At 42.4% G+C, this 25,107-nt stretch overlaps 2 protein-coding genes across 3 annotated transcripts; one reads left to right on the top strand and one right to left on the bottom strand.

The window, feature by feature from the left end:
* Positions 1 to 1,586: 1,586 nt before the first annotated feature.
* Positions 1,587 to 15,116, bottom strand: capzb (capping actin protein of muscle Z-line subunit beta). 2 transcript variants are annotated; one of them, XM_079265678.1, is made up of 10 exons: positions 14,894 to 15,116; positions 8,197 to 8,286; positions 6,337 to 6,458; positions 6,121 to 6,234; positions 5,888 to 6,029; positions 5,527 to 5,643; positions 5,375 to 5,440; positions 4,911 to 4,987; positions 4,432 to 4,533; positions 1,587 to 2,689 (listed from the first exon to the last, which is right to left on the bottom strand). In XM_079265678.1, the coding sequence occupies exons 1-9, from the start codon at positions 14,894 to 14,896 to the stop codon at positions 4,440 to 4,442; spliced, it is 825 nt and encodes a 274-aa protein (XP_079121804.1). In that variant the 5' UTR covers positions 14,897 to 15,116; the 3' UTR covers positions 1,587 to 2,689; positions 4,432 to 4,439. The 2 variants fall into 2 exon arrangements, with proteins under 2 accessions (XP_079121804.1, XP_079121805.1); XM_079265679.1 differs by lacking the exon at positions 4,432 to 4,533.
* A 1,953-nt stretch (positions 15,117 to 17,069) lies between these two features.
* Positions 17,070 to 21,079, top strand: LOC306797734 (MICOS complex subunit Mic10-like). Its single transcript, XM_079297129.1, has 4 exons — positions 17,070 to 17,163; positions 20,581 to 20,628; positions 20,735 to 20,844; positions 20,926 to 21,079. The coding sequence occupies exons 1-4, from the start codon at positions 17,103 to 17,105 to the stop codon at positions 20,932 to 20,934; spliced, it is 228 nt and encodes a 75-aa protein (XP_079153255.1). The 5' UTR covers positions 17,070 to 17,102; the 3' UTR covers positions 20,935 to 21,079.
* Positions 21,080 to 25,107: the final 4,028 nt, after the last annotated feature.

Consider the following 25,107-nt stretch of genomic DNA (forward strand, 5'->3'; position numbering starts at 1 on the left):
TGAACAACATGTGTTTGTTCAGTGAATGGAGGCTGTCGGCTCTATCGCTGCACCACCATGTTGGTTACACCCATCTTTAAAACTGTAGATCTGAAGGGGAGGGAACAAGGAGATATGTGGACAGGGTGGAGCCGGCTGTGTTTGAGAGCAGGAGGAAGAAGGAGGGTTATCAAGCTGTGCTTCATTCCAGGAAGAGGAGCAGCGCTGTGAATGTGAACTTTGTTTCCTCATTCACAAGCAGAGCCTCGGTTAAAACCTGCTGCACGTTTGAAAACATTTCATTTCTTTAGTTGTTAAATATTTCTTGTCTCCTCAGAGGAAGAGTTATAGACAAACATGAAGCCATCAAAAGCCTCATTCTGTTCAGTTTTCTTTTACTGCTTAAAAACAGCTGGCTGACAAAAGAGTTGTCAAATTAAACTAATATCAAACATTTAAATTGCTGTATTATACCTTTCTCTCATATTTAATGTTAAACTTTTAAACATTTGTCTCAAAACTTATAACGTTACCGGCAGCTTGCTGCTGCAATATAACGTTACCGGTAGTGGTGACGGATCACGGATCGATCCGTGATCGGTTCGGATCACACCTCACGGTTCGGATCACACCTCACGGTTCGGCACACTTGTGAACCGCGGATTAATCGATTTCTTATTTTTACAGTTTAATCATTATAGTGTGTAATAAAGTGTTCTTGCCGCTGTTCCTTTTCAAGTAACAAGTCCCCGAATATCAACGCAGTGTCAGTGGACAGAGATAAAGCAGTAGTGTGCTCACGTGAGCGGAGCGTGTTAGACTGTTCTGATGCTGCAGACATTGGCTGTTTTCTTTCAATATTGATCAAAGGACGAGGGTATCAACATACCTCATGTTGCACTTAAACGTAACAGAATAGAGTATTCTTGAATGTTTTTTATTTATTAATTTCAATTCAAATTGGACATCTTCAATATTTTTGTTTTCATGTAAGACTGCAGCCCAAAGTTCTTTGCTTTAAGTGTTTCTTGAAGTTCTTTAATTAATAAATGGAAAGCAAAGTTATATTTGTCTCCTCCCCTTGCTGATCCGGAAAATGATTGCACCTTATTGCACCTATCCAGAGATGAATCACAAACCTGAAACCATTGCAGGCAAAACCAGCATGAAAAGTTATCAACCGAACATGCTAACCAACTTAACACCAACATTGCTGCTACGTGACGTGACGTGTTTCAACAACAGTCTGATCAAAGTACTCTCACCCGCAAACTATTGAAGATGCCAATGTGATCTGTTTTTTGGGAGCTCTGATAGCCTCGCAGAATGTTGAAATGATTTTCAATTACATTAGTTTTCAATAATTTGAAAATTGGTCAACTTTTGTGTTACTTTTAAAGAGTAATTGTCCTAAAAATGATAACTAATCTTATAAATACTTATTACAACAACTGGGCTTTGCTACTTTATAGTGGGTTACAAACAATAATTACATAGTAATATTCCGCTTATAAATACTTAGCACGGTGAGTGAATGGGAATGCAGTTTGTGAAGTTGTCCACTCGCTGTTCTGTGCCTTACCTCAAACAATGAAGAAACAAATAAGGAGCTTTTTACTGTTTTTATTGTTGCTGGAGGCTCTAATACAATATGAATCATAAGCTTTACAAAATAAAAACAAAACAAAAATACAACAAAAAGATTCCCCTCAAAAATGGAAACAGACAAAGGTTTCCACTGAGACACAATGACAAACTGTGACCCCCAACAAAGACGTAGTAGGTGAGGAGAGAGAAAAGTTGAATAAGCTGAACAGAGGGGAGGCATGTCATGTTATACACAGTGTAGGGGGGGGGGGGGGGTGATGTTGTGGGTGTAATCACCCGGTGATTATAACAGTCCATCCCCCATGTTTGACAAGTCCACATTTCCACTGACTGCAGCCCCACACGGGCTCACATGCATGCGGACAGAGTGGAGTAAAGAGTAAAACGATTGTAACACAAACCGAAGGCCGCCCTCGTGGTTACACGTTTAATAACCATAAGAATGAAAGTTATACACCGACAGTAATAATTTTATACAAATATATCAGGGGGGTGTCGCAGACAAAAGTAGGTGCTTGAAATAAATTTGATGTACATAATAGTGACAGCCCCGTCGAGCCTACGCCACCTCCAGCACCGTGTCCGTTTCCTCGAGGACGAGGAAGAGCTGGGCCAAAAATCACTCATTTGAAACTGACCGAGGACACATCAGCTGTGAACATGTGGGATTATTACTACAATGACCCTCACACTGTAAGATTATCATTAACGTGGTAATACTATCATCATATCCATAACATGGGAGAGAAGAGAGAAGAGAGGGGTGAAGAGAGACAGAGGGAGCGCGAGTGAACGGCTTCGTGGCAGATGAGATGCATGAAAACAAAACCAGACGGGAAAAAAACAAAAACAAATAAAAAGCTATGCATTTTCTTTTAGTTTTTTCACAAACAAACAAGAGTGCAGCAGTGAAACAGGCGTGGAGGGAGAGAAGTAAAGAAACAGAGAAAAGATGGCGGAGATGAGGCAGAGAGAGTGAGAGACAGAAGAAAGAAACAAAAAACAGTAGCAACTCTAGCTGGTATGTTTGCGTTTGAGTGCCTCCATCAGGTCGACCTTCAGAGCCTCCTGCTTTGACTTGTCAGCCAGAGTCTGAACACTCCTGTGTGAGAGAAGACAAGAAGAGAAGAGAGACGATCAGCGCCTACAACGTCAAAATAAGAAACAACAGCGAGAGAGACCGGAAAAGTTTCTCCAGCGAGACAGAAACACTAAGTTCAAGAGCAACGTTAGACACACAGCACAGTCTAACTCCTGTGTGGAGAGAAGCTGGTGAGGAATATGCATCATCACACATCTGTGCACATGGCACACATTCATGGCAGGCCAAGAAAAAGCAACAGTTAGTGATGTCATGCTGTTGAATCATGTACCTGCCCACACGGTCTTGTAGCAGGACTCACTGATCTTTAATTATTTTAAGATGATTAATGAACTGAGAATTATGTGTCAATATAACATCTAACTCTTCATGGTAACACGGAGTGAGTAGTTGATATATGAAAAGGTCATTTTGTGGGTAAAGTATACTTTTGCGTTTCTGAGGAAAATGATTGTGTTCAACAGAGGCATGTGGCTCCTCTGATAGGACAAAGTGCTGCACTCGCAATCAACACGCCGTTTAAGGAAACCTTATTTGGGCAACCAACTGCGAAACATCACGGGTGGTGACTGCTTTGAATACTCTGACATGGTTTGTGTGCCGCTCCCTCAGAAGGTTCGTCTGTTAGACTACAAGGTAAACAAAACATGCACAACATGGCTGCACAGCTGCTCAATGTTCAACAAAATGTATTCATGAAGCATACAGTCCCACATACACACCCAAGGGTCACCCGAGAGCCTGAACCCTCATTAATCTATTGGTACCAGCCGTGTCAGCTTGTTGGGAAGGCGGCTGAATGTCGCTTCAAAGATCGGCTTCGGTGAGGGAAACTGAACGCGCATAGAACATTTTAAACGTTTGGTTTAACATTTTTTAGTTGTATGGTTTTATTTTGGTCCAGGAAATGGTTTACATTTGCAAGCGCCTTCATTTCAAGTGTTGATTCAAATAAATGGTATTTAAAGATATCTAATGGAAATGAGATTCATCGGTACCCTAGACATGCCCAATTTATAATAACCCCATGCAGTTTGAGGCTAAATCCATGCAGTTGTTTGCGTGCAGTAAAACTGTATTATTTTCGGCGATTCTTTCGTGTGATTGAATATTTCTGCATACTGGGGTCTCTAAACAGTCTTGGATGACATACGTGTGATGATGTTAGTCCCCATAGCAGACATTTACACTTAAACTGTATAAAATGACGTGTTGTGACCAGACTTTTCTGATTTGTATCATCTTCTACTTTACGTTCACAGTTGGCTTGTTGTAGATAAAAGCTGTATTTACATCTCAACAAACAACCGTGGTGTACAAAACGCCCCACGTGCCTAAGATCTAACGATGTTTAAAATGTGATCAACAGCAATATCTTAATCACACAAACATCAGTCAATATAGGACACTAGACCTAGAGATGAGGTGGACAGATTGGTCAGCTGATACATGAACAAAACTTCAACCGACTTATGAGAGACCGTTTTGGAGGATAGAACCAGGAGGAGAGTTCAGACCAGACTTCGTTTTCAGAAGTTTAAAAAGTTTGTTGAGTGAGCGGCTGTGTTTGGAAATATCAAAGATATGTCTGAAGTAAATGAATATCTTCCTTCCTTAAAAGTACTGAGCACCACGGGCACCACGGACGGAGCAGTGAGGAATGAGCAACAGTCCCGTGTTGGTTTTGTACTTACCTATACACACTGAAATGCACACAAACACACACACATGCCAGGTTGTACCTCTGACCCTAGTCAATGAAGATCTGACGCTGGGTGAGGACCTGCGACAGCTCCTTCTGGAGCTGCCGGTACTTTTGGTTATCGGGCAAAGACTCAATAGATCTGCAGCACAGAGGAGAGGCAGCAGGGAAGGAGAGGTGACAGAGGATGGACAGGAGGACAGACAGTGAGAAGAATGGCAGCAGAAGGCAATAAATAAATGAAATAGGATCATAGGAGCGGGATGGAGAGGAGGTTCAGCGAATACAGAAGAAATTCAACTGACAAGAGGGGAAGCAAAGGTAGGTTTCAAAAGAATTAAAAATGACAGAAATTGACAAAAGAGGTAAGAAAATGTCTGCTGGACAGGTCAACAGACGGTGAAGCAGAAGTAAACGGACTCTTCTCTCAGTAAGACCGGTACAACGGACCCGGCTGACTGGAGGTCCTGTAAAAGGAGAGAGGGAGGCAAGTGATGGAAGCAGCTCATGTAGCGTTACCTTAGGCCGTTGACGATGTCCTTGGTCTTCCCAAAGTAGATTTCATTCAGTGTGGAGCGAATCTTGTTCTCCATATCCTGGAACGCAAATCAAAACATTCTTAACTTTAAGTCTGGTTTATTCTCCGGTTAGCAACGACAACATTGTTCGATAATTACTTCATATGTGTGAAATGTGCTGAACATAATGCACAGTGACACTGGTATTTCTTCATTGTTACAATACAAAGCAACACTAGCTTAAGACTACACAGGCCGGCTTCATCTTCAGGGCGGTGTGATTACCGGCCTAAACATAATAATGGTGGTGTAGACAGGAGATACAATATAAAGTATGCAACTATTAAATCCCAATGAGGATCTGCAGAACCCTGTGTATGAGACCTTTTCTTGAGAAACATTACATTGCAGGAGAGTTGAATTAATGCTAAGCAGTCAAACACGCAGGGCATCAGATATACCGACTTCGACAAGGCGGCCAATGTTGGCGATGTGGGGTGAGGACTCTCCAACTGTCTCGTCTTTTTCCATCTGTGAAAGGATGAGACGACACGTTGAGTTAATGCATGACCACAGAGAGGCTGGACGTGTCAGCGGTGGTCTAGTCCAACACACACCTGTCTAGTGAGACTGCCGCCCAGGTTCATGGTGCCGGAGCCGGTCTTGGTTGTCTGGAGCCACAGCATGACGGTGGAGGTGAGTTTGTAGTGAGCAGTACGGCCGCTGGACTTCTCCTGCTCGCACAACAGACACAGCAAGCAATGAGACAAGACTCCAGACTAAACCTGGAAGTGTTGCACCGCATCGCAGTCTAAAGACGTACGACGCCTCGCCTCCTACATGTAACTGATGTTAACAGTCATCTGCAAATGTCATGCAGTTTTCGTCTTTGCCCGTTCTGACTCCCTCTAAGAAAACAAAAAGTCTGGGCGGGATCAAATTAAAGTGTCAACCTATTTCACATCAGCTGATTCTCACCTGCACCTCCACCACATGGATGGAGTCCCAGCACCCTTTGATCTTCTTGGATCCATCCCCGGCCTTCTTGATGAGAATAACTCCGGCGAAGCCATGATCCAAGTCCCAGAGGTACACAGAGGACACGCCGCCCTCAAAGTACCTGAAAAAAACAAAACACATCAAAAGGTCACAAGAGGGCGACGCCGACCGGTTGTTAAAACTTCCCATGAGGGTGCTTCCTTGGCACTCACAGGTCTCTGTACTGGTCAAAGGCGTTATTGGCTTCGACCTCCAGTTTCCTCAGGCGAGCTGAAGGCATTGCACCGTCTTCAATGGGAGGTTCATACTTATTACTCCACGGGGATCTGGTGATTTAAAAAAGGACATTACAAAACCCATTAAAAGCCAAGGAAAACATTTCAGTCACTGCCTTTGGTCCATGACTGAAGTGCAGTCATAAACTCGACCTGTAGGAGTCGCCGTCTCGGTTGTAATCGCAGAGCAGATAGTCTTTCCCCACCACCTTGTCCCGGGCGATCTTCAGGGGCTGGTCCACAGAGGAGAGGAGGTCCTCACACAGACTGGGCACCTGGACACACACACACACACACACACACGGAGAGAAAAAAGCTCAACATCAACACACTGGTCTCCACAGCACGGATACTTTCATGCGCTCAGCCGCAGAAACTTCCGCAAAAGTTTGTAACACATCTCCTCAGACACGTTATTAAGTGTTCTGTTTGTCTTGAAACATATGAGCAAGATATTTTGGCCAGTGCAGACTTCCTGTATGAGATGCCAACTTCTAAAACGTGCAGGACTGAAGGACCAGAGTACACGGCAAAAACAAAAGCAGCCTTGTGTTTAATCCTCTCATTCTGGTCAAGAATTAGCTGGAACTTCATGTCTTTCACATTCCAGCTCCAATCAATGAGCAGAGATCACCGAATCAACGGGAAATATAATATCTAAAGGATAAGGTGGTACAAATTACTTCTCACAGACTGACATGGACTCCCCTCTCTATGTCCTCCTACATCAGAGTACAGACACAAAGGAGGCACTGTTTCCCTAAAAAGAAATCTCCCTGAACGCACACCTGGCAGCCCAGACTGATAAGACAAGGGAAGGGGGGGGGGATAGGACGAGACAGGAGAGATGCGGGTCAAACAGGAAGGAAAGAGGTGATTTCAGGTGATTCTGAGTAACCAGGAAGACTTTGAGCAGAGATGGTGGAGCCAAAAAGTGCCTGGCAGTGGAGGTGATTGACGGCTGCGATAATAGGCGCTAACAACCGGACACAGTGAAATGGGTGAGGAGAGAGAGACGAAGCCTGGGTAGAGAGAGGTTAAAGGTGAGGGAGGAGGGAGGTGAGAACACATATGCCCACAAAACAAGGTGTCATGCAAACAATGGTAAACGTGTGGTTTGATTGTGTCTGATTTTGCTTAATTTGTAGGACTCAGCTGGCACTGCTCTGTTAAAAACCACCAAACAGGTCAAACAATTTCTAAACGTTTATTAAAAACAGAAAAATGTAGGAAGGAGAGAAATTATTAATTTACAAGTTATTAAAGTGATTCACTGATTTAACAAAAAAAAATTATTTGTTATATCAAATGCTAAAAATAGCCTCAGTTACCCAGATGTCACCCTGATGTGCAGCAACTGTCGCATTGAAACAAGAACAAAACCACAAGAGGCACACACACACACCTTAGCCTTCATCTTCCCACTACAGTGGGTGGGGAAGAGAGAGGTCGGCTTTGAGTCTGTTGTCATTCAAGTATAAAATAATGAAGTTAAAATAACGGAGCTACCAGCCGTTAACAGAGGCTCCGTTGAGTTACATTGCGATGCGAAGGTAAATTATAACGTGATCATCATGTGTTGAAATGTAATCTTGAATAAATAGTTGTTTGAAGGAGATGTTTTCACAGCAATATAAAACAGGAGGAACTACGTCCGTTAAACTTTATTTTTGAAACACTGGCATCGGTACAAGTTTAGGTATCAGAATAAATATTGGGAAAGAAAAAATGATTTTGGAACAATTACCAAAATGTTCAGCCTCACTTATGACTGACATCTTTCTAGCATTAAGCAAAATCCGTTATTATCAATTTAGAAAACAATTGTTTGTTACTATATCTCGCCATTTGATTTCATTGAAAGCCGACTGTGGTCCAATATGTAACTTACAGAAGTGTGACCACCCCCCCCCCCCCCCCCCCCCCCCTCCATGTGTGAGGTGGTCTGTGAGGGACACAGCCGGCTTTCCCCGTAAAGAAACCAGAGAGGACGAAGCAAAGACAATAACTCACCAGGTCGATGAGGTCGCTGAGGTTCTTCTCGATCTGCTGAGGAGGCAGACGCCTCATCAGGTCCAGAGCACAGTCCAGCTGCTGGTCGTTCTGAAAACACAGAGACAACGGTTACAACACTGTACGATCACTTTATAGTTAAACACATCAGCTCAGAGCGCCACAGCCCGGCAGCTTCCCGCCACACTCGCATTCAGTGTGTTACTGTATACTGGTATGTTTCAACTGACCACGTTTCAAACAACTGTTGTACCAACGTGCAGCTCGTGAGGCAACTTGACAGATTTAAAAATGTCTGTTGTTTCTAAAGGCAGAAAGTGAGTTACTCATAAAACGTTCTGTCGTGTAAAACCATGTACGTCAGAGCTGAAGTCAAATAGTTACTGTTCAATAATTGATAATACGACTAACTTGTTCTGTGTTCCTCACTACAGCTGACGTAGAAAGCCAACAGATCCAGCTGTAATGATGTAAGACAACATTCATCATTTCACCATATTTAAAAATTGGTTTCACATTTACGGTAAGTGGAATGTAATGTCCTGATCAAAAAAAAGCTGCTTTCAATTAGTGTTTACATTCTGGAACACATTCTGCTGTTTGACAAGTTCACTTGAACTTCAGTGCTATGTTCATGCTGAGGATTAACAAGGTTTTGTTCAAATCCAGAATCTTCCTGGAAAAACAACAACACCAAACACTAGTGCCGGGGTCTCCACAGTCCCCCGTGTGCCGTCTTGGCTCGAGTATATTACAAATCAAGTGGGAATCTTCCATTTCAAGTTATAACCTTTTGAGTACAAAATGTCCTCCGAGTTACTGTCCCTCTTCTGCAGCTCAACAAGTCAACACTGCCTCAGAAAACAAACTCTTGTACTAACTCAGACTGCTGAAGCTTCACCATATCGTCACATAACCTCTGAAATGTTGTTTTAATGGAGAATAAGGACTGTGGATTTTTTACCCCATCTCTTACTGAGTAAGCGCATTAAGAGGTTATCTCTTAAGGGCCAGTAGAAACAGGAGGAATGATTACATTAGACAAAACCTGCTTCCATTCATACGGGCACCTGACTGTTTAAAGACACACTTGAAAAATTGTGAACCTAATTGTGAGACGCCCTGCTGCGCTAATGAGGAGGCTCTCGATTACTGTGCACTGTGCAGTTGTATTATGTAGGAACATAAATGCAGGTATTGGATCAGGACTGAGTATTGGCATGCTCTCTATAAATAATGACCACCACAATGATAAAGGCCCGCTACATTCTGGACGAGGGTATGAGAGGAGCTGCTGTGGAGGAAGTATCCACACCCTTGCAGGCAAACTCTGCTTGCAGAGACGACAGACAAAGTTTCCAGCTCAGCAGACTGAGCAGCACACATGATTTGTCATGCGTTACAGATGAAAGAGCAATTGTCAAAAGTTTGACCTCATTGCATTTCACAGTGCAGAAAACTATCCAACTATCTAACATGTGGCTCGTCTGAACATATGCAAATAAGTGAGGTCGGTGAAGATAGTCCATGAGCGGTCAAAGGATGCGTTCATCTGGCTGTGAGGCGTGTGTCACGGAGCACAGGCGGCACATTTGAGTGGAATTGCTATCAGCTTATCGTCAAACAGCAGCAGGTAGTGTGGCAGAGGAAGAGTCCAAACAGGTAAATGTCAACACTGTAACTTCGGCCAAATTTCATTTTTATCTTTGGTTATATACATAAACTGTAAGAAGTGGGCGTAGTCATCGTGACATCACCCGTTGGTTAGTGGACTGCTGTTATGAAGCTTCGAGTTGGCGATTTTGCAGTCGCCATCTTGGAGTGCGGCCATCGCCATTTCCCCCCCCCCCGATGAACGGAAGTTACCATATCGGGATTGCGGACGAGGGAAATTAGCGCAGCGACCCGTCAATCACAGTATGCCAGCCCTAAAGCATACTCCGCTCTATGGTCTGCTTGATTCTAAATGAGACCATAATTTACTAAATGAACAGCATGCTATATTGATTGAGGTAATAACTCAAGTGAGAAGTCATTTTCTCATAGACCTCCATACAATCCGACTTTCTTTTGAATCTGGAGTAGTCTCCCCCTGCTGGTCAGTAGAGAGAATGAAAGTTTTAAGACACTTCCGCATCGGCTTCACGCGGCAGAAACGGAGGTTGCTGCCGAGTTTTATATGTTGCCAGTAAAAGTTGAGTGGCTTTTTAATTTGGCACCAGACAAGTAGAATATATAGATTTACAAGACTAATATTTATAATGCCCTTGAAACGCGGGGCGTTTTGTTTTCTTGCTGCACAAAGCTGTCAATTCAAGTAACGGACTCGACGTTTTAGTGCATCAGCTAAGTTAACCGAAAACATCTGCTCTCACATCACTGACTAAGGGTATCTATCTCTGACCCGATCTCCTTCCACACAGACATCCTGACTGACCAGTAGGTGCAGTGACAGTGCAATAGTCCCTCATCCTTCCCCACACGGTGATCACTGTCAAACAGTCTTCATAGCAGATGAAATTAAATGAACAAATGGACGTTTGGAAGGCATGAGTGCCAGAGTTTCTCACAGGAAATTGGTGAAACATGGCCACATATGTTTATCAAACAACTTCAGCCTGGTGGTGTGTGACCCACAATGCATTGTCGAGTGTTTTTCTCACACATTAGAACCTGATGGCTGAACGTGTCTTTTTGGGCCTGCTCCCAGACATTGTGACATGAAGATCTGACTAATTACTGCAAAGCGAACGAACGATGTGACCGATCAAACAATATTTAAATGTAAAACACGAACTGTATCAGTGTAGGAACTGACGGTAGGTTTTGTAGAATTGACAGAAATACTGTAAAGTGTGTTTTGTAACAAACACTAAAAACCTCACTATCATCACAATGAGCCCAAAACTCATTCAGAATCTTCAATACAGCCTTTTGGTTACATGTTTGAGTTGTTTACTGAGGATTGTTTTGTTATGTACTCGGCTCATGTTTGAGAGTCAATGTTTCCAATAAACTACAGTTTGTGAAGCAGCTGGCCAGTCTTCAACTCTTGCAGATGAACATTCCTGTATGTTTTATCCAGAAGGAAACATTCCTTTAACAAAACAGTCTTCACTTTTACTGTGTGTCTTTGTTGTGTAGCAGTTTTATGATAAATTAAATGTAAAATATTTCACTTTTCAGAAAAGACAGGACTGCATTGCTCGGCCTTCCCCCAAGAATTTCTGTTTCTCTCCCTTAACTGTGCAGCGAGCAGCAGGACATTGGTGAGCACTGAGCAGGGGAGGACAGACCAGCCACAACATGAAACTCTGGGGAATGTGTAAGAAGATTTAGGAAGTTGAGTAACACTAGAGCAGGGGTCTCTAACTGGCGGACCGCGGTCCGGATCCAGACGCAGTTGCATCCGGACCTAGGACCTAAAATCGATATTTCGGAATCACACATATATTAGGCAGCGAGTTTGTACTTTAACCGGTAGGGTTGCACGGTGTATCGACACTAAAAAGGTACCGCGGTACCTGTACGTTAAAAACGATACGATTGCATATTTTTAGTATCGATACTTTATTAAAATAGCGCGCGATCAGAGCGCACTCGCTGCTCCGCTCCCTGTCATGCTGCCTGCAGGCATGCAACGGGGCGGGGCTGCCCAGCGCGCTCACAGCAACAGGCAGTGCGCGCACTCACAGAGTGATCACAGGGGAGACATGCAGAAGCTTTTACCGACTGTCCTCGGGTTGTTGGAAAACAAGATGCCAGAAGTATCATCTGGAAGTACTTTGGCTATATTGCACACAGTGAAGGAAAGCCCACTGACCTACAGAGACCCGTCTGCGAAACGTGTTTCAAAGCCACACAGACCAGTGAGGCAACACGTCTAACACGGCAAAGCACCTTTCAGACAGACACCCCCAACTTTACAAAGAGTTCAAAGAATGACAGGTAAGCAAATGTGATTATAAACATGAACACCCCCAAGCTCACCCATATACATCTAACACAAGCAGCCTTAGCCTAGTTTGACAACAAGCCTATATGATCATGAGGTCACAATGCACACAAACGTGCACTAAATGAAACACAATTGATGCAAAATGGCTCCATGCTGGAGGAGTCTGAGGGTGGAGCTTGAGCTAATTATTTTTATTTTTAGTTTAGGAAAAATAATTATTCCATGAATTAAGATAAAATATGAAGTGAAAATATCAAACTCACTATGCAAGTAAATGAAGCATCGTTTACCCACCCACTCCCACAGACAGTCAGACAGATGCCAGAGTCAGCAGCAATCATGACACCTTGTAGTTTTCATTAATGTCTTGCTGTTGGCTAATACTAATATTAATGCCATTTGTTAAGTGTTCAAAAAGCTGGGCAGGAACAAGCTGGTAAAAAAGGGAACCGTACAGATGTTTTATTTATTACTAGTATAGATAAATATATCAGTTCTCCAAAAAGAGAAACGTGTTCAGAGAGAATATAATTTATAAGCAAGAATGAACAGACTCTTCTATGTTAATTCTTCCCACAGGCAGTGTGTCATATGTTCAGAAACCGTAACTATTGATAAAAGCGGCAAATAAAGCGCACTACGAGACAATGCACAACTCCTTTGAACAAACGTACACACTCACATCTGAAATGAAGACAGAAAATAAACCTAAGAGCCCAATATGATCAGAATCCTAACGCATGAATTCACTGTCCCAACAATGTTGTTACCAGAGAGAATAGAGCTGAAACAAGTGTTAATAACCACAGATAAAGTCCATGCTCACTGATTTATCTTTTTAGAAGACAAAAACACAATATTGTGGCTTTTTGATTGACATCACTTCACACCTGAATGAACTGAATTTAAAGCTGCAGGACAATTCAGTGAAATACATTTTTCTAAAATGAATTACTTTATTTTAAGATGCACAGTCTTCAAAAGCTTTCTGTTGTGTCAGTTATTCTTTAATACAGCCATTATTTTACTTGAAATGAGAATAACATTTATTTATGTATTGTTTATAATCCATCCAGTTAAATTTGAAAACTGAGAATAATAGTTTGTTAAAATATAATTGATGTGTACTTTCTTTATGGAGATTTTCTCAATCTGGACCTTTTGGAATTTTAGTTGAAGACCCCTGCACTAGAGGGACAACCCCATTATTAAGCTAACCCTCACAGGTAACTATGCCTTGTTCATTTTCATCTGAGCATTATCAGACAGTGCCATAAAAGTCACCACTACAGTAGTTTAAATATTTTTACAGTAACTGAATTAAGGTTAACTTTAATGTTGTGTAACTGTGTTTACCAACTTCTGGTCACTTTTAACGTGGCATTACAAACGTCACAATCGGTGTGAAAGCCCAGAGATAAAATAGTTTTTTTGCCCTGCTACATTATTTGTTATACTCATTTTATTCACCTCCCTTTTAGATGTTGACAAAACTCTCCACCGTAGCTTATCTATGAAGAGACTCCTGTTAAGTGCAAAAGCCTGACAGAGTGTACTCATGCAACTGATTTCTGGTAAAAAGGCAATGACATGTTATAAAGTAGAATACCCTTTTTACATAAACATTTTCCTAAAGGATGACCCTGACCATAACAGAAATTTCAAGGCAAAGTCTCCCATGCCATTTCCTCTCCTCTGAGTTGCTTTTTGCCAGTCTTAAAATCTCTCTCAGCTGATGAATCAGTCTGCACCATCGGACACCTGCGCTCCTTGACAGTGTTTACCGGTGCTCCTGTCTCTGTGTAAACAATAGCTCAGACCAACAACCCCCTGGGTCAGGGGAGGCGGTTAGGCTCAGCCAGCAGAATGGATGAGGTGAGGCAGATGAGATTGGGAGACCATGGAGAAAAACCAGCTGCTCTTCCAAACTCAGGCATAAGAAAATGTAGTCTTCACTACAAAAACACACCGCTGTGCTCCACTATGCAAGAATAGCTCAAGTCAAACATGTACTAATATATATTTATATGAAACAATATTTTTCAAGCATAAATACATGATCAATTACTGTGATGTCAATGCCATATAAAGTTATTAGATTGGAAAATGTTTTTAAAAACAAACATGCAACAGTAAACAATAACTGCTGGTATGATTTGAAGGGAATGTCAGAATTTAACATGTTCCTATATCCAAAGTTAAGATCAAACTCGTCGGGCAGGAAAAGCTTGAGGAGGTTGACAGCTTGTCGTAGTTAGGAATAGGAGGAGCAAGCAGTCTTATTTTAGCTACAGGCAACCAAGGGCTTGACTATATTAGCCCGTGTGTGCGTGTGTGGTGCACGACTGGATAACTGTGTGCGTGGGAGGGGGGCACACCTTATTTAAGACTTCACTGATACTATACACGATCTTGCAAACCCAAAACATCCTGTGCTAACTTTATGCCTACGGGGCATCTAGCTTGGCTAGCTACTAGCCAACTAGTTGGAAGAAACAGCTGCTAGCTTAGCCTCGGAGCTAATTCATTCGTATCTGGTACGGGGACATTTTGCAAACACAGCAACTTAGATGTGTGTCGGTGATTTATACACTTGAATCCCCTGCTGCTGCTCTCAGGTTACCACCCAGCACCTCCAGCTAGCGTTAGCCTAGTTTAGCACCGCTAGCCGTTAGCAGCAGCCCCACCAAAACCCTCTTACCCCGTCCCTGTCTCCTGCAGCTCTACCGCGGCCCTTACCATGTCTGCGGCGGTCTCGGCGGGGCAGGGGAGCACGATGACTGTACACCTTAGCTTTACTACGGTTCAACAGATCACTCCTCGCGTCTCTTCTTCTTGTGTTGTTTTTATAGCCCCCACGGAAGATGTTTTGTTCGCCTCTCCCTCACTGAACCCAGCCCTGTCAGCGAAATTCACTTCCTCAACCGGGCTACAGGAAGGAGGCTGCAGTCAGAAAACACAGGCCTCGGTTGCACATCCGGGTCACTCCGGGCTTTCTCTGCAGCAGCCAATAGCGAAGGTGCAAGAAAGGCATTGCCAAGTATGGAAAGAGAGGAGTGGTGCAGTAAATGTGCACTCAGCGGGTAGGAGATAGACAAATACGCTGAATATAGTTGAAAAAAAAGCCTTGCTCGATGACTGGAAACTGCTGTTAATGCAATGTTTACAGAGTTTTACTCCTTTTATGAATTTTATTTTAAAATGTCAGAAATTATGCAAATCAAAATAATGTATTCATATTCCTGTTTTTTACATTCACTGTGTTCTACCTTTATTTCTGATCTAATCCTTTTAATACACACATATCGTCTGACATGAGACAGACATACGTATAATTATAATTCCTTTATAATACATTTATTTTTTATTTCCCTTTGTCATTAAATATTTTGGAATCAGTCAATGACGCCATATATAGTAGTCTCTTTATTTCACTATTACTTGCTTTTTATTTTTGTTTTATTTTGTATTTATATGTATAAGTTCGTATTCTGAAGACTCCCTCGGGTTTAGTTTGATTGGTTTTAAATGGAATAGCAATGTACCTTTGTTTGTATTGTGCAACAACGACGCAAGTATACAAGCAGGTGAAATGAATGAATGCATTTTTACAATACCTAAATGTGTTGACGGTGATGATCGATCATGGTTAATGGGCTGTTGTGGTGGATTTGGCGACACCTATAGTAACTGGTGGTTCATTAATGCTTTAAAAAAAATATCAAAACAGAATGAAATGAGTCTTTGTAATGTAAAATCATGTCTACTGCTGATTGCAACGTTAATCAATACCCACCTCTTTCACCTGCCATTGAGTTAAATGTGTTGGTTTGCTGGTGTTCTCCCTCAGGATTAACCAACACTTAGTGAGTAATTATTCTGGTTGGCTAGAGCTGCAGACTCATGACTTTGGATGATAAAATGCACAACTTGTACATATAAGGATCAAAGGTGCTATCATAAGTATGATTTTTAATGTTAAACAGTTGTACATCACATATGTGAAAGTTTCCCTACTTATTGACAATCGGTAAGGTCATTTCTCCACACAGTCTTGGTTAATGTCTTTCGTGTGACAATTTTTCAGGGGTTAGCGAGCAAGTATATTTTTATTATTATTATTCATAGATATTTCTGATTTATTTATAAAATTCTCCACATCAAAGACACCACCGCATTGTTCAAATATGAGTTCTGCCCTGAAGCTGCATGTGCATCCTGGATTGTTTGTAAATGGGCAACCTGCCTGTACACCCCTCCAACATCTGTATAATATTTACTGAGAGGAAAGCAGCATCTTACAGCATGTAGTCCGCTGGAATTTCATTAGAGGAGGAGTAATCTAGCTACAATCTCAGTCCAGTGTCAAATGCCTACTGTTACTGCCTGCATAGCATTACATTGGATCTCCTAGTTTTCTGTTCATGTATGCATCATGCATACATGCAAGGCCAGATTTCACCAGCACTGAAAACTACTGAGAAGTTCTAATGTACAGAACCTTTATCAGGCAAAGTGAGACATATACCAGTTTACTGAAATGACAAGTTGGTTTTAAATATGTTATCGAAAGGATTAGCCCTTTAAAAGTATGTCACAGTGAAAAATAAAATAACGGAACAGAAATTCAGGGGGCCAATACATGTTATTTCTATCAAATGTGTGAACGTGCATTTGTGTAAACAGGAAGGTGCTGTTTAGACTCTTTGTAACATCAAGTTGAATGTCCCATGTTGCCTAATTAAATGAATATGATATCAAAAAGAGATGTTTACTCAAAGTGGACGTTATTTTAGGAGCTGAATACAAATACAAAACAAAAACCGGAAGGGCATAAAATCATAAACTGTTTGTAAAAACCATGGAGGTAAAAACCGGAAAATTGTGAGTTCACGTGACTTTATATTTCTCTCGCGATACTTTGAGGAGCTTCCTGACAGCTGAAAACATGGCAGACGTACACGGACGGAAATGGGACCGCTGTCTTGCTGATACAGCCGTGAAAACAGGTTAATGTCTTTTCATAAATGTCATATTATGATGTAACGCGTCTGTAAGGTATCTTGCAGTACATTACACGTGGTAAATAAGCTGTGCTACCAGCCAGTCGAGGTCCTTTTCCACGGGACATGTGTCTGACCATCCTGGCACAGCTTACTAAGGTCAACCGTAAACCTGTCCGCTGAACGGGTCAAACTAACGTGTTTTGTTATTTGGGTGAAGAATGATTAGACTGAAGAAGACCACACAGCGTTGGGATACAAGCTGGGCTTTGATTAACGGACTGTACTGAGTGTGTGAACAGAGTAATCAGAGTACACGGATGGCGTAACGTCACAGCCGGTAAGGTTCATTCTGTCCACTTTCATCCTTAGACTAGTTCTCTGACTCAGGCTGTCTCATCTCTCCATCGCCCACAACTGAACATTTTACAGATAGTAGCAAAGAGCATTACAGTCATACTCTGGCTCTTAAAACGAATGCATATCTCACACACAAGGTTTTTGTTAAGACTGTCAGAGGTGCAGATTCAACTCAGACCACATGAAACTGGGTGAATCTGCGAAGTCTGTCCCCCCGAAATCACCCAAACTATTAGAAACTGCTAAATCTATGAGTGGGACAGACCACTTGATTACTCTGCTCAGTTAAACCACTATTAAGTCCTCTCCTACTCCGTATTCTGTTTTAATACAGCATGTATCAAATATGGTTCTTCTGTATGAAATGGTGATTTAATCCTGTTTCATACATGTAAATACAGCGTGATGACATCAGATGTGCTGTGTGACAGATGGTTCATAATCTCTATTAAACTGATTCTTTATTCATATGTAGCATGCTCGATAGCCGATGGGTTCAGAGATTGGACGGTTCATAATTTCCTTCCTTGCAGCCTGCGGGCCTGTCTGGGAGGACATATGTTATTGTTTTCCAGAAGATTTTCTCTGTCAACAGGAAAATGCAAAGCCAGCCTCTTCAGATTTATCCGCTCTGGAGAGAGAACGCTGGCACGGCATGGACTGAGGTGCCTTTTCAGAATTTCCCAGTTTAGATATTTTGCTACATTTAGCCCATTATCAGCAGAACGAGAAGTGCTGAAGGAAGAGAACAATCTGAGCAGTATCAGTACATGTCTCTTTTCTGTCTTCTAACTGAAAAACATCGTTTTTTTATTGTTGTACACTCACTTCGCATTGAAAACAGCTTATGTGTAACATTTACTTTGATAGATAGCTAATACGCACACTACTCAGCAGACATGTTTGAATTTACTGCCAAAACCATCTGCTATGTATAACAGGGATTTTGAGAAAGTCCGATCAAAATGAAAAGATGTTTCCTGGTTGAGAGGTTTCCTCCGTGGACTCTGGCCTCCTCTCAACCAATCGTCACTGAACTACACAGCGTTGGGTGTTGAGCAGATCACCGTGGGTGTTGATGCAGCACTCAAATACTCAGACTGGCAAACAATCTGTCCTAAAAGACACTTAATGATGTCAATGTTAATGATTCCAAATTGTTAACTTCAGACAAATCATAAACTAGATAAAAGTTTGGTATCCTCTGGTACATGTATACGTCATTTTACACACACAGGTTCAGATTAAGGAGTAAAACTTTGGATATCCTACAAAGGATATGCACTGAACATCAAAGGATGAGAGGAGATATACACTGGCCAGGGATAAAAGTGAAAGGAAAGCATGCGCATTGATGTTGGGGAGGAAAATAATTAGAAACGTTCTCTTCATAACGGGAAACAACTGTCTTTATTGGAAACATTTAATTTGAGAAACAATGTTAGAGTGAGACCGGCCTTTATTAGTCTTCACCACATGTATGCTATCATGCTCACAATGACAACATGCTGATATCATTTTTTACCTTGTTCACTGTCTTAGGTTTGCATTGTAGCACACTAACGGTTGCCAATTCGCACAAAACACAAAGCTGATGGTAATGTCACTAGTCTGAGTCATGAACCAAATTATTGCGCAATTTCAAATTTTGATCTGATGATGGCACGAGATGAAATGTCAGGGTACCAGAGTTATTGCAAATGATCCTAAGGCCACCATGAATGCCTGTCAAAACCAGTAATAACAGCTGCACAATTAAACCAACATTATTTATATTACTTCACAATTACAGTAATGACTCTCACCGTATCATATTAGGAAAGATAAGTCTGTGCAAATCCTGAACAATGTCTCCTTCATCACACAGAAACATCACAAGCATTAGCTCCACAGAGAAATGTGCCGCCACAATCGTTTTAAAATTGCAATGTGAGTTTTACATCTGAAGTTGTGTTTGCTGCACTAAATTCACAAGATGGAATGTTTTTATTGATGCCATTTCCCCAAAAATGCTTGAAATAATGAACAAACGAATAACAATAACATTAACTAGCTCTGGACTTCATTTTCTGGGAAACCGACTGAGTATTTCGTAGCCTGTGGGTTATACAGTTTATTCTACTGCAGCACAAATGTTTTTGCTATAAACCATCTCCCTTGGAGACGTGCAGACAAAGAGAGAGGACGCCAAAATGAGATGCTGATCAGCCCTCATATTTTGCCAGTGCTTTTACTGTATTACTGTCAGTGGCAGATCAGGGGCTTCAAAGGGGGCTCTGGCTGAAGAGCAAAGAAAGCCGGAGAACCTTAAATGTAACTAACTCTTTGCTTGAAGTGGACGCAGACGACAATGGTTTGTTGTTTATCTGCACTGAGGGCGTGCTGCGTCTTTTGTGGTCTTGTTTGACATTTGTAAGTTGTGCTAAAGAGAAAAGTCTGAGGGTTCAGGCAAATGGGTCATGCTACATAGCTTACTGAATTCAATTACGGGTCGGTGGGGCCCAAATGGCTGTTTTTTTTCAAATGTGTTTTCTGTGCTGGCTGGCCCGCTGTTGGATGTGGTGTGGCCTGCAGCGAGGTGAAGCTGAGCGCACAAACGCATTCCTCCTCAAGATCCCACTCCGGTCTGAGCACTTCAAACAACTGAGCCAGCTTCTGTGTCACTGAGACGAACCTCCTGCTGGACCACACCGGGTCAAGGCATTGCTTACCTGCACATGTGTGCACTCTTTGACCGCTCCTTCTCACTTATTTTCCCCCTCTCTTGCACCCCTTTTACTGTTCCCGTTCTGTCTTGGAAGTCTGTGCTCTCTTGCTGCCTTTTGTCTCCCTCTCTTTTCCTAATGAGCAATGTCTTGCTAACTTGTGCTATTTACCAACTCTTGCATTAGACATAATAGCGGCACCTCGCTGACCTCATTACAGGTCTACATCTATGCCAGCCCGGTTTTTATACTGGATCAGATGTGATCACATTGCCTCAGTACTGAAGTGAAATCATTGTTGGATGTGTGGTTCAGTCACTTTACTTTACGTGCTCTCTTTTTTTCTTCCTCTCTGCAGTAACTGGTCTTGCTGTGGGCGTTGTGTTCTCCGTCCTTCTCTTTAAACGTAAGTGCTGTTTCTTAAGGGAGACTGGTAAATGCATTTGTTTTTTTTGTATTTGCTTCTTTAAAACATAATTTATGTGTTCCCCCCCCCCCCCCCCCCCCCCCAGGTCGTACATGGCCTGTCTCACTTGGTTCAGGTTTGGGACTGGGAATGGGATACGCCAACTGCCAGCATGACTTTAGGTCTCCATACCTGCTTCATGGCAACATGGTTAAGGTGAGTGCAGAGGGTGAAATGTGTTGTTTGTCAGAGGTTTGTGACGCATCGTGCTTCATGTGTTTTTGTGCTCATTCACAGGACCAGTAAGTGAAGGACTAAAGATGAGCGGGATTTGCCATGAAGTTCCTTGATCCGTTCTTGTGTCGCTGCTCCTTTCTGTCTTGGCACTAATGTCCAATGATTCCCACGTTGTGTTTTTCAGTCAATGTATATTTAATAAAGCGATTATCGAAAACTCCATCTGTTTCTCTCTTTGTTTTCTCTTTGTGCATGTTTGAGGAGAATGAAATGTGGTTTGGGGGCGGGAGGCAATTTTGTGTGTTAATGAGCTGGGAGACTGGAACTCCTGCTGTTTTGGAATGAGGGCCAGGTTCAGCATCTGCAGCCCTGTTAGAGAGTGGGTGGATGAAAAGTCCACAGAATGATGGAATAAAGAACATACAGTTGGTGGGAGACTTATCCATATTGTTGAAAGAGGTAGTTATGTTTGCATACATGTGTGTAACAAGAACATTATCCTATAGTTGAACTATTTATGTCGATTTCTTCCAACACCATAACGTGTAGATAACCAAGCCTGATCTCCACCCATGCTAGATCATGAATTTGCACAGAATGATTTGTAGTCCCTTTTTAAGTTCTGTCAGTCGGACAAGCGTGTTTAGCTGTGACTGTATAGAAGTGTTCCCGAAGAGTTGGAATAGCACACGTCTCCATATCAGGAAGAATCTCTTACATCTTGTGTATTCGTTGGCCGAGAGTGTGATTGATCACTTATGTGTGGTTGCATGGGCCTGCTGGGAGAGAAGAAGGATTGTTTGAATGAGCGTGTGCAGGCGCACACGTTTATCCAGACCCCTGGTGAAGCAGAATCTGTGGAATGCAGAGGAATGCCATTTATGGACTGGAGTCTGCTCTTATTACTAACAGGTGAGTTCTGCACTTTGTACTCTGAACATAACACATGGTTTACACTTTCACATCAAAGAAAACACTGACTCATGCACGCTACACACACACACTCCCATTCCCCCTCTCCATCACACTCACTTTTCTCAGCAATATAAGCACATAATGGGCAATGTCAGAAATTAAGCCATGTCACTCGTCCCGTGTCCATTAAAATATTTGTTTGCAAGTGAAGCATGAGACAGATGGGGGTGCTTCTGGACACAAGCCAGGCTGAACACCTGTGCACAGGTAGGATGAAGTGCAGGAATTGTGTGTGTGTGTGTGTGTGAGGGGGACCAGTGATACAGCCGAGGTGTAACAAGGCAGCCAAAACCCACGGGCCATACCTGTCTGTGCCTGTCTGAAACATCTCCATGATGAATCATAATTACCGGTCAAACAATGACACATATCCAATTTGTTAATCTAATGGATCAAAACTGTTCAGTCAGTGTTGGTGACTGTCTGGCATGAAATATAAGACCAGACATGTATGCTGCTGCATGACTGGAGCTGCTGTAGCTGATGCTGCTGAACACAGATCTGCAATAACACTCTGTAAAAATATTCAGTTACAAGTAAAGGTCTGGCATCGAAAACGTTATTAGCATTAGCTACATGTAGCTCACATTCTGGTGTCAGAAGGACATGCAGAAATATGGCCCCTGTGAATGCTATCCCAGGTAGCCAGCGGACTCGGCCGTATTGCGGCTGAGTGTCGGCTGACTCGGCTGTGTTCCGGCTCGATGCGGCCAAATGTGAGCCAGCTTTGGCCCATTTCATTTTTGCCAAATCTGGGCCCAATCTGGCATTGTAGACGCGGGCCTATTCTGGCTGAGACATGGCAGCCGGGTTAATCGGCAGCCAGCACTGAAACAGGTTCTGGCCCGTTGATGGCTGCCAAATCCGGGCCCAATCTGGCATTGTAGACGCGGGCCTATTCTGGCTGTGACATGGCAGCCGGGTTAATCAGAATCAGAATCAGCTTTATTGGCCATGTGTGCTTACGCATACATGGAATTTGTCTCGGTTTCCACTCCGCTCTCAATGTACAAACACAAATTTACAATAAACAAGAAAAATATATGTATAAAGAATCAAAAAGGGCAGCGAAAAAAGTAGAACGGATGTAGGTATGGGGGTGTAGATGGTTGTTTGATGGGGCAGGTGGGGGGGGGGGGGTGAGGGTAGGCTTATCGAACCTGCAGGAGAAGGCATTCAGGTCGTCAGCCAGTTGGTGGTTGGCCTCAGTGGGGGGGGGGGGGATGGTCTCCTGTAGTTGGTGAGTACTTCCAGGCCTCTCCAAACTGATGAGGGGTCGTTGGCCGAAAACCTGTTCTTCAGCTTTTCAGTGTAGCTCCTCTTAGGGTATAAAAGGATCTGGACCACGTTCCCGCAATTTCTCATTTTTCCTCCACCGACATCCGCATTAGTGGTAAGTGCAAGCATTATCAAATTGTTCTAATATGGTGGGAGATATTTAACACATTTAGATTTCAAATACTCGTTTTTGAAAGAAGCTCAATTCGTCCACCTGCCCCGTGTATATTCAACAGCGAACGTTAACCGCGCTTGTAGCAAGCTATCTAACCGTGTCATGAGAATACTATGCATAGTATTCAATGAATGCTTGTTTTAATTACACTAAGCTTATGTCATTTCGAGTTGAAAGCAGCTAGTACACATAAACTACAGGGTTAACTTTTTATTTAGCGGCTCGATTCATCCGGGGAGCTGCAACGTGGCTCTGCAGCCCCTCTGTTGCTCTCGAGTCGACATCCAAACGAATAACGTTACGTTATTGTTTTAAACGTTTTCTAAATAAGTGGTCCCCAAACGGGCCGCGGACCGCTACCGGGCCGTGGATCATTTGGTACCGGGCCGCACAGAAAGAATAAATATTATATTATTTCTGTTTTATTGATTATCAGTCTGAAAGAAGTTTTATTTTGAAAATTGACCGGATTCTCTCGCAATTTCATCCGCCCGACACATGTCTCGCTCACGTGATAGGTTACCTCTTCCAAGAAAAGCTTCATTTAACAGACAGTATCAGGAGTCTGATTAAATACCAGGAGTAACTCTGACGCGCCAAACCCGCTCAAAAGCAACATACACATACAGTGGGCATGAGGGTGGGTGCCGCTGTAAACAGGAAGTAGATTAGTTGCTCAAAGCCGCTAACGTGACTTCAGACGGCCGCTCCGTAGGTCTGATTACGCCGCTGGACACGCTGCTCGCTCCAATAACAGCTGCTTCCTCCGTAATAATGCAGACTTTACAGCTGATAGCAAAGACAACATGGTCAGTAATGCCTGACCTTGAATAAAAATGTTTTAATATACTAAAGATAGCACAGTATTATTGAGCATGCATGCACAGTGTTCCACCTCAATGGCTTGTAAATAAAAAACATGTGTATGTATATATAAAAATGAAGTACCTTTATACAAGAGCTCAGAGACGTATTGTGAATTGTATGAACTGTATAATATCAATGTGGAATGAGAATACTTCATTTTGAAATTTAAATCAAACTGTTTTTCCAGGGCACATAAATCACAACAATTTTTGTTGTTGACCTAACACTTTGTCATTTGTGTCTTTCCAGATTCTACAGTTTTGCAGCCATCTTTATAGAGTTCAGTGACTACCTTCAATCACTTAGCTGGTCCTCTTACGGTTTGAATTATTTTTGTACTTTCATCTGTTCACAATAAGCGTCTGGAAACACTCTAACTTTCAAAGCTGCGTTACTGAGGCATTGGAAGCCTGGTGCTTCACATACAGTGTGTCGCACAGGCGTTGCCGGTGTCAGACATTGTATTACATTATATACAGACACGATATTTGATGCATAAGGAGTGAGAACGATTTGCAATATTATTGATAGATTTACCATTTGTGTTTTGTAAGTTGTGAGACCTCACATCTCTTTCTTGTCTCTGTTTCTACCAGGCTGCAACCTCCTGGTTTGAAGATTGGCATTTGAAGCCAATGCCGGAGTGACAACTTCTCTACCACGGTGTGGTGTTGTTTGGCAGTTGTTTGTGTTTTCATTGTAATTAAATGTTACCCTTTTAATACTGTATATGTTATAAATGCTTAAAACAGTGTCAACAAAAAAGTAAATAAACGGATTTGAATTTCATCAAGTTTCTCTTTGTAAATTGAACATGAACATGACTTTTGAGATTTACATCTTCTCAAACTGTTTTGTTTGCCTCGAGAGCTTTCAGTGTCCATGCTACAGGCTGTTATATTTGTCCATGTCGAGGCGTTTTTTAGCTCCAGGGTAGTCCCTGAAGC

This window comes from Melanostigma gelatinosum (assembly GCF_949748355.1).
Source record: "Melanostigma gelatinosum genome assembly, chromosome: 3".
NCBI classification, from domain to species: domain Eukaryota; kingdom Metazoa; phylum Chordata; class Actinopteri; order Perciformes; family Zoarcidae; genus Melanostigma; species Melanostigma gelatinosum.